The sequence below is a fragment of the Monodon monoceros genome, unplaced genomic scaffold (genome assembly GCF_005190385.1).
Source record: "Monodon monoceros isolate NGI ecotype Baffin Bay Population unplaced genomic scaffold, NGI_Narwhal_1 Super_Scaffold_5, whole genome shotgun sequence".
In the NCBI taxonomy this organism is placed as follows: Eukaryota; Metazoa; Chordata; class Mammalia; order Artiodactyla; family Monodontidae; genus Monodon; species Monodon monoceros.
In genome coordinates, this window is record NW_021703782.1 from 101,153,667 (window position 1) to 101,175,087 (window position 21,421).

General features: G+C 42.6%; 1 protein-coding gene across 1 annotated transcript; it reads right to left on the minus strand.

Annotated features, from left to right (window-relative positions):
* Window positions 1-3,056: 3,056 nt before the first annotated feature.
* On the minus strand, window positions 3,057-19,542 carry PDCL (phosducin like). The gene is made up of 5 exons (XM_029204058.1): window positions 18,722-19,542; window positions 17,232-17,282; window positions 15,465-15,641; window positions 6,658-6,839; window positions 3,057-4,461 (listed from the first exon to the last, which is right to left on the minus strand). The coding sequence occupies exons 3-5, from the start codon at window positions 15,634-15,636 to the stop codon at window positions 3,910-3,912; spliced, it is 906 nt and encodes a 301-aa protein (XP_029059891.1). The 5' UTR covers window positions 15,637-15,641; window positions 17,232-17,282; window positions 18,722-19,542; the 3' UTR covers window positions 3,057-3,909.
* Window positions 19,543-21,421: the final 1,879 nt, after the last annotated feature.

Below are 21,421 nucleotides of genomic sequence, written 5' to 3' on the forward strand. Positions count from 1 at the left end.
GTCAGGGAGAGGGCTAGAGTTCATGTTCACTGTACTCCCAATCTTTGCCACCTGTAGCTGGATGTGGGTGACAGTGTGGGCGGGGGGTATAAAGGGACTTTGGGAGGAAGGACCTTTGTGGAGTCATGGAGGAAAGGGGGATGCCTCGGGGGTACATTGCAGGTCACAGCCACAGTCCAGACGGAAGAGTTTCTGACATGAAACACAGGCCAGCCTAGGAGACCCAGGTCTCCACCCAGCTTCACTCCTTTTTCTCTCTTCTTAAAATTCTCTCCCTGTTTTTCCTCCTCCAACCTGTTCTCTCCACTACCTTTTTTCTAGTCGATCATTTTATTGACATTTGATCATTGTGCTTTCTCCACCAAGAACTAGCATGCATCATGGAAATAGTACAAATTTTGGAACTACACAGACCTGATTTTAAACCCTGCCTTGCCCACTAGCTATGCAACTTGGAATAGTTACCTAACTCTGCTAAGTCTTAGTTTCTTCATCTTTGAAAAGTTACTACTTCTTACCTTGAAAGGATGTGGCCTTCAATGTGCCCATATGTTCATTATTAAACACTCAATAATTCTTACCAAGCACCAAGCCCAGTTGTGGGCCCTGGGGATGATAAAAACAGCACTTATTCTTAAAAAAAAAAAAAAAAAAGGGGGACTTCCCTGGTGGTCCAGCAGTTAAGACTCTGCGCTCCCAATGCAGGGGGCCCAGGTTCGATCCCTGGTCAGGGAACTCGATAGATCCTGCATGCCACAACTAAAGATCCCGCGTGCCGCAACTAAGACCCAGTGCAGCCAAATAAATAAATATTTTTTAAAATAATAAAAATAAAAACAGCACTTATTTGAAGGCTGTGTTCTAGGTATTTTACATGAATTATGTTACTCATCTCCACTCCTCGGATGAGGAGACTGAGGTATGGAGGAGTTCAGCTATCTTGCCCACAAAGCTGTAAATGTCAGCCTATTCCCAGCGTGAATAGAAGTTATACCACACACATGGAGGAAAATAAAGTCCATGCCTTCACGGAGCTTTCATTCCAGAGGAAAGTGAAATCCGGAAAACTACTGAGACAGTTTGTAATAGACAAATATTAGTTTCTTGTTCCCTCCCCCAAGTCTATGACGAAAAAGGAGGATCACATAAACAAAGAGGAAGAGAAGTGATCTGAATGCTGTCCTTTTTTTTTTTTATTTTTTTTTTTGGCAGTACGCGGGCCTCTCACTGCTGTGGCCCCTCCCGTTGCGGAGCACAGGCTCCGGACACGCAGGCTCAGCGGCCATGGCTCACGGGCCCAGCCGCTCCGCGGCATGTGGGATCCTCCCGGACCGTGGCACGAACCCGCGTCCCCTGCATCAAACCCGCGTCCCCTGCATCGGCAGGCGGACTCTCAACCACTGCGCCACCAGGGAAACCCAATGCTGTCCTATTTTTAACTCCTCCCTTCCCCTACTCAAATAAAAAAGGAAACCAACAGCAGTGAGCCCTTGTTTTGTGAGAGCTGCTGTCACTCACCTCAACCCACAGGTTGGTGATGCTCAAACTTGAACCAGCCTCAGAATCACTTAGAGGGCTTGTGAAAAGTATGCCAAGCCACTCTCAGGATTTCCGATGCAGTAGGTCTGGGATGAAGCCTGAGACTTTGCATTTCTAACAAGTTCCCCAGTGTATCTCATGTTGCTGTTCTTGAACCACACATGCAGAACCACTGAACAACCCATGAGGTACTGTTGTTCCCACTGCCCAGGCGAGGAAACTGAGTTTCAGGAAGGCTAGGTGCCTCAACGGAAGCTCCACCACCAGTGAGGAACAGACAGTATTTGATCTGACTCCAAAGCCCGTGCTGTTTGCATTACCCCTGAGTTGGAGATTTAAGACTCTAAGAATTCCCCATTCCATGTCTGTTCACTTTATCCTAGAATTTCTGCTCTTGAAAGGCGAAGTCAAGGTTCTGGGAGACCGTAATATCAATATATTTTCATCTCCAATGAGAACCAGTACATGGCTTGTAAAAGCTTTTAAAATGTTTCTGTCCATTACCCAATAATTCCTCTTCTAGAAATCTATACTAAGAGAATGATCCAAAATATAGCCCAAAATACAAGCTGTTTTAGCAAAAAGCTAGGAATCTAAATATCCAATATTAAGGGTCTGGTTAAATAAAGTATGGCATATCCAAGTGATGGAATATTATCAGGCTGTTAAAAATTATTTATTTAGAATTTTTATAACATGTCAAAGCATTTATGATATAATATTAAACAAAACACAGAACTAAATTCAAAAAGCTCTCAATGTATTAAAAATATTTAAAAAACTGGAAGAAAATAAAAACACTGACAACAGTTGTCTCTGTCTAATAATTTTCTATACTTTCCACACACTTTCTACAATGAGTTTTTTAAAATTAAAAAACCATGCACTTTCTTTTTGTTGATTAACCACAAGAGATACTGTCATGACCCTTCTACAGTTAGTCAATTCCTAAATAGCCAGGAAAAGCAAAACTGAACTTTAAAGCTAACATTTAATTACAGATTACATTTTCCCTGGCCCTACACTGTACACATTTTAAAGTAAAAAACATGAGGAGAAAACTCAAAAGACAATCATTATTATAAACACACAGAAAGAAGACCAGAAAGATACCTGTAAAAATGATTTAACAGGGATTATTTTTGGTTGGTGGAATTACAAAGCTTTTCAATCTTTTTAGCTTAACAATTTTTGTTACATTTTCTACAATGAACATCAATTACTTTTGTAATAAAAAGTCTTTCCTGTTTTCAAGAGAACACCACCAAGCAAATTACAGCACACCTATACAACGGTATAAATAGCCACTTTAAAATGTTGTAAAAGAGTGTTTAATAACATGGAAAAACATTTGCTATATTAGCCGACCATACTATAAAACAGTATGTTCAGAATGATCCCACTGTTTTGTTTAATAAGCAAACAAAATGTCTGTGTACACAAAACACCTTGGAAAAATATCCCAAAATATTAATAGTGTTTTACCCTAGGTGGCAGGATTATTCTAATTTTCTTAGTTTTGCTTCTGTATTTTCTGTATTCTATTGAATATTAACTTTTCCAATATGCAAAAAAGTTTTAACAAAAGCTACATGAAACCAAAAAATTACCTTGTTAAATAAAAAAGAAACAGAGAAAAAGATGAGCAGGGGTATCTTAATTGAAAGATCTTCCTTTAAAAAGGCTTCCCAGCTCTATCTCAGCTCTAATTTTCAAGCCAAGCTGGTCTTTCAGCATCAAGAGGGCAGTCCATCTCGATCCTTCCTCTACTGTAGACTTAATAATGCTTGAGCAGGATATCGACTCTGGCGACAAAGGTCACCCCCCTCTTGATGGGGCAAACATACACGGTCTGGAACCTTTAAACAAGACCCTGGGAGAGAATACGGTCTAGGGGGAAAAAATTTAACTGCCTTCTATGAGTCTGATTATAAGTAAATATAATTTACAATCATTTGATGAAGGAAATGTATTACTTACGTTGCAAATAACACACTAACTATAGAATTATATTCCCAGACCTGGCAGAGACCTCTGAGATCATCTGAAGACAATTTCCAGGACACTGTCTTCAGGATGCTATGTAAATACTGACTGGAAACAATAACAGAGATGTCATGCTAGAGAATCTTAAGTAAACAGTTCAAAAGCCTGGCTTCCTGTTTATACAATGTTAGGTCACTTTATGGATAGCCACAAGGTGATTCAGCATTCTGATTTGATAGAAGAATTTCTTGACTTGACATATCATAAAAGGGACTACAAAGAACAGCAGAAAAGCCAGAAGACACGGAAAAGAACGAAAATAAACACAAGGACGTGTGTCTTCCAGCCCAAACAATGAGAAATTTATGCCACCAGCCCAGCCATTCAATCTATTTCCAAATCGCTATCCTCGCTGTGGCAGGTGGCTGAGTTACGCACAGAGGTTACCAACAAGACTTCCTTTTCTGGAAGCAATCCAAACTCCTGGAGGAAAGCTTCAAGGTCCACCGCAAAGAAATCTTCCCCCAGCTGGTCAGTGACACGGACAAAGTTGCCAATCAGCTCGCCCCCCTTGTAGATGAGCAGGGCGGGAAGGGCGTTCCTGGTGAAGCGACTGCTGGCCCCGATCACCGAGCTCTTCACCCGGCAGAACTTGACGGCTGGGTACTCCGCGGCCAGGCAGATCATGCAACCGTTCATGGCTTCGGTCCCTGGGATGCCGTCCTCGTAAATATGGACCATGATGAGGGTGCTCTTCTGCTCTTTGTCAATCATGTCCAGAAACCCTTCTCCACTGGGGATTTCAAAAACCTGCTTGAACTGGGGCCCCTGGTGGAGCTGCTGCCGCATCTCTTCCATCCTCTGCTTCCGGTACCGCTGCAGGAACTCCTCGTCGTCTTGGTCCTCGTTCATCATGGCAAAGTCCTTCAGAGTCATCTGCGGGAGGACCAGCAAGTGAGCGTAAGAAGCATAAACCCAACAGTGACATGGGTGACACAAGATGTATGAGGCGCCACGCTAATACTCTAGATGTGTTATACCTCACTGAAATCTTCTGATAACCCCATCGGGAAGGGACTTTTATTACCCTCACTTTACAAATGAGGTTCTGAGACTTGAGATTATCTGTATAAGTTCACATAGGTAGCAAGTATAAGACCAGGATTCAAACTAGATTTTTTAAAAAACCCAGGCTTTCAACTACTGTGTCATAGCGCCTCTCCATCCAGACAGGCGGCATCAGATAACATCACTTCGTGAGCTTTTGTCTTTTTGTCAGTCCTGACAATGGATTAATTATTTTATCCACTGTTTTGTTTTTGTTGAAAAGACAACAGGACATTAAGGAACCTGAACACTCATAATCCCTGCCCTGCACCACCCTCCTTGCCTCCCACGCCAAAACATACAGCCACACACATTCTAAAAATCTATTCTTCTTTTTATTACCAGTCACGTGCTAAAACCATTTCTGCTTTTATAACAGCAGCTGTGGGTGTACCAATTAAGCTATAGCCTGCTTTTGCCACTTAGCACTATTATATCATAAATTATTCCTCATGCTTCCAAACATGTTTTATAAAATTATAAATAATGTGGCCTATTTTGCTTAGCCACTCCCCTACTTCTGGCATTCAGGCAGTTGCCAGTTCTGTCTCATTGCAACAACCCAGCAGGACTGCCCCATGTGATCATGTGCTGTGTGGCTTTGTCTGGTCTCCACCGCAGCACAAGGAAGCGCTGTGAGCCGTGGGCATGTTGTCCTGAAGCCAGCTTCCATTACAAAAGCATTCTCCCTCTCCTGCCCTGGTGTAGCAAGACATCCCTGCTCCTGTGATGAAGCCCAGCTCTGCCTACCCTGGCACAGATGAGAGGGTGGCGGCTGGGAGGCCACACCAGATCAGGACACGTGTTGTTACTGCATCACAGCCAGAGCCATTCTTCTTCCCCTCTCACTGCTTCCCCACCAGAGCGGTTCTTTCTGACCTGTTACGGTCTTGCTTGAGTCTAATGCCCTGAAATCATCCTCCTGGTCAAGGCAAACTCCTCACTTAATCCTCTTGTCTGCTCCCCGACCCCGGCGGGTATTTCCAGCCAAGAGCTGCTTTGGGCCACAGCCAAATGATTTCAGGCACTTCTAGACATCCTTCCGTGGTCAGAGAGCATGGTGGGGAATTAAAGGATCCTTTTGAAGAACCCTTTGGGAAGGTAAGAGAGAGTCAGGGACCTAGTTCCAAATATCTTCCACAGTGTCTGCCTGCTTCTACTGTATTGCTTCACTAAAATAAATTCTCATGAATAGGCTTCAGATGAAACAGAACAACATCATGGAAAGAACAGGAAAATCTGGGTTAGAATCCCAGTTCCTATTAGCATTTCTTAATTGCACTGCCCTGAACAAGTCCCCTCCCGCCTCTCAGCTTTGGTTTCACCATCTGTAAAATGGGGATAATATCTCCCAATCTCAGAGGTTTGTTTCTGGCTCAAGGTAAGACCTCGAGAAAGGACAGGAAACTCACATTTCCTGATCACTTTCAACCGGCCTGTGATGGGCACTGTATCGAGAGACTGACCTCATTTAACCAACGACAAACCAGAGTCAGAGTGGAAGAGACATCCCCACAGTTACTAGTGGCACAGCTGAGATTCAAACCCAGGTGTGGCCAAGCTATGACGTGACTGCACTTTCTCCTGCACTGCACTGCTTCTTAGTATCTTTATTTAAATTTATTTTATTTATTTATTTTTGGCTGCACTGAGTCTTCGTTGCTGCACAGCTTTCTCTAGTTGCAGTGAGTGGGGGCTACTCTTCACTGCGGTGCGCGGGCTTCTGATTGCGGTGGCTTCTCTTGTTACGGAACACAGGCTCTAGGCGTGAGGGCTTCAGCAGTTGTGGCACATGGGCTCAGTAGTTGTGGCGCACGGGCTTAGCTGCTCTGCGGCATGTGGGATCTTCCTGGACCAGGGCTCGAACCCGTGTCCCCTGCATTGGCAGGCGGATTCTTAACCACTGCGCCACCTGGGAAGCCCTGCACCGCTTCTTGGAGGCCAAATCAAACCCTTCCGCCTCTTGAATCACTAAGCCCAGCAGCCAGGGTAGCCTCTGAGAAAGGCCTGGGCGCTTCTAATTACCTTCCCACTGATCTTCTCCTGGAGGTCCTTCTGCTTCCGCTGCTCCTCCTCTTCGTCCACATGGGACCTGCAGCTCATGGACAGCTTCTTGATCAGCTTCTCCATCTCCCGGCACTGCTCCTCCCGCTGCTCCGTCTCCAGCTGTTTGAAGCGGCGCCAGTCATTGATCACGCCTTTTGGACCTGAGGTGGGGTGAATGTGGAGGTGACCAAGGATGAGCGAGGGATTATGGGCCAGCGCACATCTGTCTAAAGCTGGCTCCATCGACACCACAATGACACTCACACAGGGCAGCGTGGTCTACACGCAACCACGTCCAAGGCAGCCCAGTTTGCAAATTAAAGGGCCATGCGAAGGCCCAACATTAGGAGATGCGTGAAATAAATTCAGATTCATCTACTCAAAGGAAAACAAAGTGACTCTTAGAAAGGATGAGGCAGCTATATGTTCCCTGCCATGAAAAATGTCCAAACATATTAGGTCAAAAAAAAGCAAAATGCAGAACAGTATCATGGTATGATCCTTTAATTTTTAGAAAAAGAACTGTATGTCCATGTATAAATATTTACAGATATTTGTATATGTGCATGTACATTTGTATGTCCATAGAAAAATAGGTAAACTGTTAACAGTGGTTGTCTCTAGGCAGTGAGATCGAAGGGGACTGGTGACAGAGAACTTTTACTTTTTTCTTACTATGTTCCCGTATTATCTTTTTTTTTTTTTTTTTTTTGCAGTACGCGGGCTTCTCACTGTTATGGCCTCTCCCATTGCGGAGCACAGGCTCCGGACGTGCAGGCTCAGTGGCCATGGCTCACGGGCCCAGCCGCTCCGCGGCATGTGGAATCCTCCCGGACCGGGGCATGAACCCGCGTCCCCTGCATCGGCAGGCGGACTCTCAACCACTGCGCCACCAGGGAAGCCCTATCTGACTTTTTTAACAAGATTGTGGCAGGTTGTTCTGTTAGTCAAGCTACCCCCAAACCCCCCTGTCCCCATGCTATATAGCCCTGCCCCTTACCACATGACTTGCAATACCTCCTGTGGGATGAGAACATGTATCCCCAGCCCACTGATGTGGGGCTTGCCCATGTGACTTGCTGTGGCCAATGGATTCTGAGCAAAAATGCAATGAGTCACTACATGTTTCCAACAGCCCCCTCTTGCTCTCTATACTTGGTCATGAGAACAGCATGTCCCAGACAGGGGCTGCTCCTTGAGCCTAGTTCCTGGATGATAGGACATACAAAGCAGAAGCGGGGCAGCTGCTGACCCCAACAGGCATCACGCAACATGACTGAGAAATAAACCTTTGTTGTCACAAGCCACTGAGACAAAAATATAAACATCTGTATAAAGAAAACTTTAAAATGCTGCCAAGAAACACTACAAAAGACCTGAATAAATGGAGCAACGCCATATTCCTGGCTACGAAGATGCAACATCACAAGGGTACCAATTATCCCCAAATTAATCCATATATTTAATGCGTTTCTGATGAAAGTATGTGATTACACACATGTGCCTGCTCCTGAATTTGCGGTGGAAAAATAAGAAAGCAAAAGTTAAGAAAATAATAAGAAAGCAAAAGTTAAGGAAATAATAATAAAAATAGAAGGGTATTGTATGGGGGGGGACCAGACCTACCAGATACTAAAACATATTATAACACGATACTTAAAAACAGTGTGATATAGCACAGTAAAAGACAAATCAGTGGAAGAGACTACAAAGTATGGCTAAAGACGCAAATATAAGCAGAAATTCAGTATGTGATAAAACTGACATTTCAAAACAATGGAGAAAAGATGGTTTATTCAATAAATGATGCTGAAACAACTGGGCAGCAATCCAAAAAAAATTAAGTTGGAGTCCTACCACATACCTTGCACGGAAACGAATTCCAGATAAATCGCTGTGTTAAAAAAAAAAAAAATCATAAAAATACTAAAAAAAAAAAAAAAGCCATGGGACTGTCTTTTTATAATCCTGGAGTGAAGAAAGGCCTTTTACATAAGAAACAAAACTAAGAAACTATAAAATAATGCTTTCAAGCACATAACAATTAAAAAAACTTTCTGCCAGGATAAGAACAAAAGCCAAGAGTCAAACAATAAACTGGTAGAAATATTTGCAACTCAAACCACAGATTAATTTCCTTAATATATAGCTCCCTAAGAAGAAAAAGACCAACTACCCAATTTCAAAAATGAGCAAAGGATATGAATACAACCTTTAAAATTATGAAAAGAGGCTCAACATCACTCCTAAAAAGATAGAAAATAAAACTACGGTGAGCTGCCGTTTGCCATCCATAAGGATGGCAAAGATCAAAAAGTCTGATAACATAGTAGAAGGTCACATATATGGGGAAATATCACACTCCTGCTTAAACTATAAACCAGTACCAACTCAACTGACAGCAATTTGGCAATAATAAAATATAAAAGTGTAAATATGCCATTTCTCGGAATTTATGCTACCAATACACTCATACCCGTGATTTAGGTGATACCGAACACCTATCAATTTGAGAAGCGGGATTCAAACGCAGGCAAGTCTGTTGTAATTATCAGCATGTCGCTATGCATACATATTCATGCTGTGCAGTGAAATGGCTAGAACCACGCACAGCGAAATGGTAACAGTAGGTTATCTCTGGATGCGGGTCTGGAATTAGAAGTGATCACGACCCAACACCAGTCCCTCCCATCAGGAAACTTACACAAGCCTCTTAGATAGCCTCATGCACCAGAGGGCAGACAGCAGAAGCAAGAAGAACTACAGTCCTGCAGCCTGTGGAACAAAATCCACATTCACAGCAAGATAGACAAGATGAAAAGGCAGAGGGCTATGTACCAGATGAAGGATCAAGATAAAACCCCAGAAAAATAACTAAATGAAGTGGAGATAGGCAATCTTCCAGAAAAAACATTCAGAATAATGATAGTGAAGGTGATGCAGGACCTCGGAAAAACAATGCAGGCAAAGATCGAGAAAATGCAAGAAATGTTTAACAAAGACCTAGAAGAGGGCTTCCCTGGTGGCGCAGTGGTTGAGAGTCCGCCTGCCGATGCAGGGGACACGGGTTCGTGCCCCAGTCCGGGAAGGTCCCACATGCCGCGGAGCGGCTGGGCCCGTGAGCCATGGCTGCTGAGCCTGCGCATCCGGAGCCTGTGCTCCGCAACGGGAGAGGCCACAACAGTGAGAGGCCCGCGTACTGCAAAAAAAAAAAAAAAAAAGACCTAGAAGAATTAAAGAACAAACAAACAGTGATGAACAATACAATAACTGAAATGAAAACTACACTAGAAGGAATCAATAGCAGAATAACAAGCAGAAGAACAGATAAGTGACCTGGAAGATAGAATGGTAATTCACTGCTGAGGAACAGAATAAAGAAAAAAGAATGAAAAGAAATGAAGACAGCTTAAGAGACCTCTGGGACAACATTAAACACAACAACATTCACATTATAGGGGTCCAAGAAGAAGAGAGAGAGAAAGGACCCAAGAAAATATCTGAAGAGATTATAGTCGAAAATTTCCCTAACATGGGAAAGGAAATAGCCACCCAAGTCCAGGAAGCGCAGAGAGTCCCATACAGGATAAACCCAAGGAGAAACGCACCGAGACACATAGTAATCAAATTGGCAAAAATTAAAGACAAAGAAAAATTATTGAAAGCAGCAAGGGAAAAATGACAACATACAAGGGAACTCCCATAAGGTTAACAGCTGATTTCTCAGCAGAAACTCTACAGGCCAGAAGGGAGTGGCATGATATACTTAAAGTATGAAAGGGAAGAACCTACAACCAAGATTACTCTACGCGGCAAGGATCTCATTCAGATTCGATGGAGAAATCAAAAGCTTTACAGACAAGCAAAAGCCAAGAGAATTCAGCACCACCAAACCAGCTCTACAACAAATGCTAAAGGAACTTCTCTAAGTGGGAAACACAAGACAAGAAAAGAACCTACAAAAAAAAACCCCAAACAATTAAGAAAATGGTCATAGGAACATACATATCAATAATTACCTTAAACGTGAATGGATTAAATACTCCAACCAAAAGACATGGGCTTGCTGAATGGATACAAAAACAAGACACATCTATATGCTGTCTACAAGAGACCCACTTCAGACCTAGGGACACATATAGACTGAAAGTGAGGGGATGGAAAAAGATATTCCATGCAAATGGAAATCAAAAGAAAGCTGGAGTAGCAATACTCATATCAGATAAAATAGACTTTAAAATAAAGAATGTTACAAGAGACAAGGAAGGACACTACATAATGATCAAGGGATCAATCCAAGAAGAATATAACAATTATAAATATACATGCACCCAACATAGGAGCACCTCAATACATTAGGCAACTGCTAACAGCTATAAAAGAGGAAATTGACAGTAACACAGTAATAGTGGGGGACTTTAACACCTCACTTACACCAATGGACAGATCATCCAAATTGAAAATTAATAAGGAAACACAAGCTTTAAATGACACAATAGACCAGATAGATTTCATTGATGTTTATAGGACATTCCATTCAAAAACAGCAGATTACACTTTCTTCTCAAGTGCACAGGGAACATTCTCCAGGATAGATCACATCTTGGGTCACAAATAAAGCCTCAGTAAATTTCAGAAAATTGAAATCATATCAAGCATCTTTTCTGACCACAACCCTATGAGACTAAAAATGAATTACAGGGAAAAAAATGTAAAAAACACAAACACATGGAGGCTAAACAATACATTATTAAATAACCAAGACATCATTGAAGAAATAAAAGAGGAAATCAGAAAATACCTACAGACAAATGACAATGAAAACACGATGATCCAAACCCTATGGGATGCAGCAAAAGCTGTTCTAAGAGGGAAGTTTATAGATATACAAGCCTACCTCAAGAAACAAGAAAAATCTCAAATAAACAATCTAACCTTACACCTAAAGGAACTAGAGAGAGAAGAACAAACAAAACCCAAAGTTAGCAGAAGGAAAGAAATCATAAAGATCAGATCAGAAATAAATGAAATAGAAAGAAAGAAAACAATAGCAAAGATCAATAAAACTAAAAGCTAGTTCTTTGAGAAGATAAACAAAAATGATAAACCATTAGCCAGACTCATGTAGAAAAAGAGGGAGAGGACTCAAATCAATAAAATTAGAAATGAAAAAGGAGAAGTTACAACAGATATCGCAGAAATACAAAGCATCCTATGAGACTACTACAAGCAACTCTATGCCAATAAAATGGACAACCTGGAAGAAATGGACAAATTCTTAGAAAGGTATAACCTTCCAAGACTGAACCAGGAAGAAATAGAAAATATGAACAGACCAACCACAAGCACTGATATTGAAACTGTGATTAAAAAGCTTCCAACAGGGCTTCCCTGGTGGCGCAGTGGTTGGGATTCCACCTGCCGATGCAGGGGGCGCGGGTTCGTGCTCCGGTCCAGGAATATCCCACATGACGCAGAGCAGCTGGGCCAGTGAGCCATGGCTGCTGAGCCTGCGTGTCCGGAGCCTGTGCTCCACAACGGGAGAGGCCACAACAGTGAGAGGCCCGCGTACCACAAAAAGAAAAAAAAAAAAAAAATCTTCCAATGAACAAAAGTCCAGGACCAGATGGCTTCCCAGGTGAATTCTATCAAACATTTAGAGAAGAGCTAACACCTATCCTTCTCAAACTCTTCCAAAAACGTACAGAGGAAGGAACACTCCCAAACTCATTCTATTAGGCCACCATCACCCTGATATCAAAACGAGACAAAGATACTACAAAAAAAGAAAATTACAGACCCATATGACTGATGAATATAGACGCAAAAATCCTCAACAAAATACAGGCAAACAGAATCCAACAACACATTCAAAGGATCATACACAATGATCAAGTGGGATTTATCCAGGGATGCAAGGATTCTTCAATATATGCAAATCAATCAATGTGATACACCTTATTAACAAACTGAAGGAAAAAAACCATATGATCGGGCTTCCCTGGTGGTGCAGTGGTTGAGAGTCCACCTGCCGACGTAAGGGACGCGGGTTCCAGCCCTGGTCCGGGAAGATCCCACATGCCGCGGAGCGGCTGGGCCCGTGAGCCATGGCCGCTGACCTTGCGCGTCTGGAGCCTGTGCTCCGCAACAGGAGAGGCCACAACAGTGAGAGGCCCGCGTACCGCAAAAAAACAAACAAAAAAAACAAACCATATGACCATCTCAATAGATGCAGAAAAAGCTTTTGACAAAATTCAACACCCATTTATGATAAAAACTCTCCTGAAAGTGGGCATAGAGGGAAGCTACCTCAACATAATAAAGGCCATATATGACAAACCCACAGCAAACATCATTCTCAACGGTGAAAAACTGAAAACATTTCCTCTAAAATCAGGAACAAGACAAGGATGTCTACTCTCACCACTATTATTCAACATAGTTTTGGAAGTCCTAGCCACGGCAGTCAGAGAAGAAAAAGAAATAAAGGAATACAAATTGGAAAAGAAGAAGTAAAACTGTCACTGTTTGAAGATGACATGCTACTATACGTAGAGAATCCTCAAAATTCCACCAGAAAACTACTAGAGCTAATCAATGAATTTAGTGAAGTGGCAGGATACAAAATTAATGCACAGAAATCCCTTGCATTCCTATACACTAATGATGAAAAATCTGAAAGTGAAATTAAGAAAACACTCCCATTTACCATTGCAACAAAAAGAATAAAATACCTAGGAATAAACCTACCTAGGGAGACAAAAGACCTGTATGTAGAAAACTATAAGACACTGATGAAAGAAATTAAAGATGATACCAACAGATGGAGAGATATACCATGTTGTTGGACTGGAAGAATCAATATTGTGAAAATGACTATACTACCCAAAGGAATCTACAGATTCAATGCAATCCCAATCAAATTACCAATGGCAGTTTTTACGGAACTAGAACAAAAAATCTTAAAATTTGTATAGAGACACAAAAGCCCCGAAGAGCCAAAGCAGTCTTGAGGGAAAAAAACAGACCTGGAAGAATCAGACTCCCTGACTTCAGATTATACTACAAAGCTACAGTAATCAAGACAATATGGTACTGGTACAAAAACAGAAACATAGATCAATGGAACAAGATAGAAAGCCCAGAGATGAACCAAAGCACCTATGGTCAACTAATCTATGACAAAGAAGGCAAGGATATACAATGGAGAAAAGACAGCCTCTTCAATAAGTGGTGCTGGGAAAACTGGACAGCTACATGTAAAAGAATGAAATTAGAACACTCCTTAACACCATACACAAAAATAAACTCAAAATGGATTAGAGACCTAAATGTAAGACGGACACTATAAAACTCTTAGAGCAAAACATAGGAAGAACACTCTATGACATAAATCACAGCAAGATCTTTTTTGATCCACCTCCTAGAGTAATGGAAATAAAAACAAAAATAAACAAATGGGAACTAATGAAACTTCAAAGGTTTTGCACAGCAAAGGAAACCATAAACAAGACGAAAAGAGAACCGTCAGAATGGGAGAAAACATTTGCAAATGAATCAACAGACAAAGGATTAATCTCCAAAATATATAAACAGCTCATGCAGCTCAATATTAAAGAAACAAACAACCCAATCCAAAAATGGGCAGAAGACCTAAATAGACATTTCTCCAAAGAAGACATATGGATGGCCAAGAAGCACATGAAAAGCTGCTCAACATCATTAATTTTTAGAGAAATGCAAATCAAAACTACAATGAGGTACCACCTTACACCAGTTAGAATGGGCATCATCAGAAAATCTACAAACAACAAATGCTGGAGTGGGTGTGGAAAAAAGGGAACCCTCCTGTACTGTTGGTGGGAATGTAAATTGATACAGCCATATGGAGAACAGTATGGAGGTTCCTTAAAAAACTAAAAATAGAATTACCATATGATCCAGCAATCCCACTACTGGGCATATACCCAGAGAAAACCATAATTCAAAAAGACACATGCACCCCAATGTTCATTGCAGCACTATTTACAATAGCCAGGTCATGGAAGCAACCTTAACGCCCATCGACAGACGAATGGATAAAGAAGATGTGGTACATATATACAATGGAATATTACTCAGCCATAAAAAGGAATGAAATTGGGTCATTTGTGGAGATGTGGATGGATCTAGAGATTGTCATACAGAGTGAAGTTAGTCAGAAAGAGAAAAACAAATATCGCATATTAACGCATGTATGTGGAACCTAGAAAAATGGTACAGATGAACTGGTTTGCAGGGCAGAAGTTGAGACACAGATGTAGAAAACAAATGTATGGACACCAGGGGGGAAAGCCCCGGGGGATGGGGATGGTGGTGTGATGAATTGGGCGATTGGGATTGACATGCATACACTGATGTGTATAAAATTGATGACTAATAAGAACCTACTGTATTAAAAAGTAAATAGGGCTTCCCTGGTGGCGCAGTGGTTGGGAGTTCGCCTGCCAATGCAGGGGACACGGGTTCGTGACCCGGTCCGGGAAGATCCCACATGCCGCGGAGCGGCTGGGCCCGTGAGCCATGGCCGCTGAGCCTGCGTGTCTGGAGCCTGTGCTCCGCAACGGGAGAGGCCACAGCAGTGAGAGGCCTGCGTACTGCCAAAAAAAAAAAAAAAAAAAAAGTAAATAAAATAAAAATTAAAAAAAAAAGTTTAGTTTGAAAGAAAAGAAGTGATCACAAGACTTCTGATACATATTTAATGGACATTTTTTAAACCTGTTCCCGGAGCACAGGATTTCCAGTACCTGTGTTAACTGAGATGCCTTCGCCTGCCAACTCAGCATCTGCAGGCGTGGAACTGCCGGCCAGGGCACCCCTGTCTCTGTCCTTGTCCTCGTGGTCGCTGTCCTCATCCTCGCTGCTGCTGTAGTAGTACTGCAACTTCTCCCCCAGTAACTTATCATCCAGGGTCGTCATGGTGCCTGGGAGAGGGCGACATAGCAGGCTCTTTGCTGGCTTGAATCAGACAGACATGAATCTGAAGAGTTAGGGATCACCTGTGCTCAGATCCTATTATGCACAGGACCGTAAGAGTGACTGTTTTCATAAGCAGGATCTCAGCAAATCCATACCATGACCATGCATGATAGGGTTTATCATGTTCTTTCTGTAGAAGGTAAAATTGAGGCTCAGATAAAATTTCTCTGCCAACCTTTACAGCAAATGGCGGAGCTGGGCTCAGACCCCAGGGATTCCTGACTCCAAGAGACTGAAGGTGTGAGTCACTGTCTTCTGAATAGTACACACTGAAGTAGGGTGGTGGCTTGGAGGAAACTACTGACTGACTGAACGTCTTATCTACACATACTCTTTGGTTTACCTACCAAGTAAGACAGCTGGCAATTGAAAAATTGGTAAGAATCCTCATGAGAAACTCCAAAAAGCAGCATCAAGAATGGGATGCTGACTGTTTGCCTAAGCCAATCATTCATCTGTCTCTTGCCTTCCACCTCCCAATCAGCACAGCGACGGTTAGGATGGATGGGCTCTGAAGCCCTAATAACTTTGGTTAAAAGACGGGCCCATGACAAGATTTTAATCACTCCCCAGTGTTTAAAGGACAATGGTTAGAGCCAAGCTTCTGCATCAGAAGCCTGGTACATTCTGGGAGAAAGGTACAGCTTAGTCCCTGCCAGGCCTGCTTGCAGATCGCACAAGGAGGGGTTGTAACTCCAGCACCCCTTCCTTTAAGCATCCCAATACCATGCATCTTTGATTAAAGGCATCCCCGAGCCTGTTAGACTCCATTACAAAGTGACTCTCCCACCGGGCGGGGAGGTCTTGCAAACAGAGACCTCCAATGCCCAGCACGAGGCCTCTACACAATCTGTCAAGCTCATATAGAGGCAGCCTGAATCAGTGGGGGAATCCGGTGACCCGGGCAGTCAGATGAGGAGAGGGGTACCTAAGTGGCAGGGTTGAGAAAAAGGCGCAGGTACACGGCCGGGCGCAGGGAGGTGGAGAGAAATAGGGGGACTAAACCTAACGTAAAGAGGCAGAGGGACCAAAGCGGTAAAGGTGGGAAGAAAGAGACGAGGAGGAACGTGTGCTCGGTGAGGGCGGGGCCGCTGAGGAGGCGGCAAGCGCAGGGCCAGCGGAGGGGCTGGTGGGAGGCGGGGCCTTTAGGGGGAGGAGTCGAGGGCGGGGCCAGCGGGAGAGCTGGCGGAGGGGAGGCCAGTGGGAGGGCCGGCGGAGGAGGCGGGGCCTTTCGGGGGAGGAGTCGAGGGCGGGGCCAGCGGGAGGATTCGCGAAGGAGGCGGGACCTTTGAGGGTCGAGGGCGGGGCCAGCGGAAGCGCGGCGGAGGGGCGCGGAAGCTCTAGGGGAGGCCGAGGGAGGTGGGGCCAGCGGAGACTGGGCAGGGAAGTTGCGGAGAGCGTGGGGGGGTCGAGGGGGCGCACCGACAAGACCGTCTCACCCAGGCTCGCCGACCACCCGTATTCCACCACCTCCCACCGGTATTCCATACCCGCCGCTTCTTCCCGGCTGACCTCAGTGCAGCTACCCGGCCTACCTCAGTCTGGATCCCTTCAGGCTGGCACTTCGGAAGGAAGGGAGCGCTCGGCTGGAGAAAGAGAAATGGGTCGGCGCCTTGAGCGCTAAGAGAAAAGCCGCCTGAGTCCCGACTGCGCGGACCAATGAGGCGGCCTTCCTGCGTCAGCGCGGATACACGCTGCCCAATTAGAGGAAGCGTATACTGGCGGCCAAGGGAGAAGCTACGGGTCCTACTTGGGGACAAACATCTTGACAATAATAATACGCTTCTATTTTTATTTTTGTTTTAATTTGAACGAAAGGCCACACTAGATATGCCCAGCTTTGGGCAGTAAGAACAATTTCGTTACCTTTGAAGTTTCCGAAAACATTCCACATGTTTTTTTTTTATTGATTCTTAATCACATCACGTCTATTAAGACAGAAGACAGACTCGGACATTAATTTGCCCAAGAACACATAGCCGTTTTGGATTAAAAAAAGAAGAAGGAAAAAAAAAAAAAAAGCCAAGTCCAGGACAACTAAACGCAAAGTGAAATCCTGGATTGGACCCTGGAACAGAAAAAGGACGTGAATGGCACAACTGACGAAATTTGAACAAGGTGTATCAAGTAATAATATTATTGTATCAATAGTTTTGATAATTGTACTACGGTTATGTCAGATGTTAACTTTAGGGGATTCTGGGTGAAGAACATAGGGGTACGCTATACTATTTTTGCAACTTTTTGTAAACCTAATTTCACATTCTGAGCCCTTATTGAGATGTCCAGTACACAACACGAAGTAGCTCATGGAAAGCTTTGTGTAAATTGAATCATTCGAAAGATACTAAAACAATACACCCTTTAAAATAGGTAAGTTTTATTTCCCTAAAGTTTGAGAGATTCTGAATTTGTGGTTCTACACCACCTGCAATTGTCTGCAAATTTGTATATGTGCATATTTTTCTGAGAAGCTGTTTGTTCAGGCTACCAAGAGTCAGAACCCCCATCCTCAAAGTTAAGAACAATTCATATAAATAGATCCTACGGTAACTTTTTATATTTTTTGTTTGCATAATGAATAATCAGATTTGTGAGAACAGCCAACTTGAATATGCTTGTGATCTGCTGTTAAGTGACAAGCCAGGACCCAGCAACAGTGCCTCTGTGTAGGAGAGTCCCCCTAAATATTTGTTAAATGAATACTAGATGAATGCTTTGCTTTTTTGTTTCTACTCACATCTCCCTGAAGCAGGGGTCTTCTTCATGCATGGTGCTCCTTTTCCTTCAAAATTCACTTTAAATTTAAGGCTGCAATCCTCATGGGGGTCCTCAGAGCTGCTCAACAATCGTAGTTGCCCGACTCTCTAAGTGAAGCAGTTCACATCTCTTCTCTCAAATGTTCAACACCCTTTCCCCTCTCCTCACCTACCTTATGACCGCGATTCTTATTTCACATGAAAAATAGAAGCAATCAAAAGACACTTGCACCTTCAAAATGTACAACAACCCCCTGCATCTGTACCTGTTAAATGAATCACCAGTGCAGCGGATCCGGCTCCTCCAGCCTAGTAAGGAAGTCTGTTCCTGCAGTTACCTCCTCTCTCTCTCCCCTGCATATTCAGGCTTTCTTTCTAATACTTTCTATTTTCTTTCTAAAATTTTCCTAGTTTTCATTTCTAAAAGAAAATCCTCTCAGATACCATTTTCCACTGTTCAGATTGTTTAAAAAAAAAAAGTTTGATAACAGTGAGACTGTGGGGAATACATGGCTGGTGAAAGTATAAGTTGATACAACTCTTATGGATGGCAATTGAGAAATATCTATCAGTATTGCAAAAACATGCCTTTAACCCAGCAATTCCACTCCTGGAAGTTTATCCTATAGATATACTTGCATGAATGTATTGTTTAAAAATAAAGGAACATGGAGAACATTATGTATTAGTTTCCTGCCTTTTGCAATAAAAAATAGGAATAATATTTTCTTATGTGTGCATGAAGAAAAGAATTGAAGAATATACAAGAAATAATAAATTCAGATGGGAATCAGGAGTGAAAGGGAGACATTTTATACATAATGTTTTATGTGTAATTTTTAATCATGTGAAAGTATTATCTATTATGTTCCAAAAGTTAACAATTTTTTTAGAGTCAACCCTCACTTTCCTCCCTCACCATGCCTCTCCAGCCCCATCTCATTTCTCTGATCTCCTTTACAGACAGATCTAATAGATCTGCTCTATTCCCTCCTCATCCTACTTCAATTAGGTTTTTGTTCCCACCAGTCCACTGAAATCACACCTATGAAGGCAGTGACTTCCTAGTTGCCAAATCCTCAGTAAAGTCTCGGTTCTGCTTTAATTGAACCACTCAGCAGCATTTGACAGTTAATCACTCCTTCTGGAAACCCTTTCTTCTCTTGGTTTTCAGAAGGATACCTTCTCCTAGTTTCTCCAGCTTTGTTGATACCCTCATTAACTGTTCTGCTTCTGACCTCTAAATAACGGAATGCCCCAGGTTCAAACTTTTGACACCTTCTTTGTGTATACTCGTTCTATATATACTCCTGTCAAAGAATACCATGGAGGCAGTTAATTATATGCAAACAAATTTACTCATAGGAAGGAGAGAATCAATAGGTGACTGTCAAGGAGGGTTTAAAAAATGGATTCATAAAAGACGGGGGAAATGTGGGATGTCAGGAAACCATGAGTCTTGTCTGCTTTTCTAGAAGGAAACTGACAAGCTAGCATTTTGCAAAGCAGTCAGTCTAGGCAGTCTGCCGTGGAGCTGTCTGGCTCAAGGCATCGATGAAAACAATGTTAGCTAATTCTCCAGAAAACTTAAGTAGAAGTACACAGAACAGGTTGTCTCTGTATATTGTAAAAGAGAGAGAGAGAGAGACACGGAATCTAAGACCAAGATGGAAACCAGTCTTTTATAACCTAACCTTAGAAGTTATGCCCAATCACTTCAGTTGTATTATTTTCATTAGAAATGAGCCAGTGAGTCCAGCCCACACTCAAGGGGAAGGAATTACACAAGAACATGAATACCATACCAAGAGGCTCAGGGGCCCATCCTATGAACTACCTACCACAGAAGCTCTCTTCAGGGGGACTGAGGGCCAGTTAAGTATGGAGACATATTTAGGTTGATAATATTTGAGGATTTTTTTTTTTTTTTTTTTTTTAGGCTGCGTTGGGTCTTCGTTGCTGCGTGTGGGCTTTTCTCTAGTTGTGGTGTGCGGGCTTCTCATTGCGGTGGCTTCTCTTGTTGCGGAGCACGGGCTCTAGGCGCACGGGCTTCAGTAGTTGTGGTGCGCAGGCTCAGTAGTTGTGGCTCGCAGGCTTAGTTGCTCCACAGCATGTGGGATCTTCCCGGACCAGGGATCAAACCCATGTCCCCTGCATTGGCAGGCGGATTCTTAACCACTGAGCCACCAGGGAAGTCCTGAGGATTTTGAAGTTAGGTAACATAATTAAAAGCCAGAAAGGAAAAGATAGCTATCATTGTAAATTACACAGCTTAAAGAGTTGAGGGGACAGAAAACAGGAATAAACAAAAGGTGAAAAGTTAAGAGAAAGAGGAGAAAACTAATAAAATGCAAGTCTAAATGTAAATTTACAGTTTTAAGATTCATTTTCATTGGTCTCTTTTAATATATTCATTCTCCTAGTTGTGTATTATAGAGGGATTATCCAGTGGTATCCTTGCTGGGAGTGTAGTTTGCATCTGTCAGGAAAACGACTGTGTACATGAGATAGTTAACAGTATTCATCAGGACCACTCCATTTATCTTACCAAAATCTGGGGATGATGTGGATAGTGAAGTTTCCTTTTAATGAGAGTACCATGTGTAATTTATAGTTTGTCAGGTATTTTACCTGTAATGTAAGGTTTTTGTTTATCCATAGAGAGTATTGAAGGTATTCCCTAGTGGGAAAACCAAAATAAGCTGTTAAAGCATTTGCCTTTTATCAAGGGAAAATCTTGATCCAACCAGAAGATTTACAAACTATTATTAAACATATTTAAAGCTTTGAAGTAACTGAATGAAATTTATATAGAAATGCTTAAATGCCTCGAAGCTGGGTTCCAAGGCTTGCTCTACCCTTATAGTTTTTCCAGGTCATAATAATTAGAGATAAAACAAGATTTGGTCCTCCACTGAGTTGCCCAGATAAAATTTTTTCCACCAATATTTTTGTAAATTTAGAAC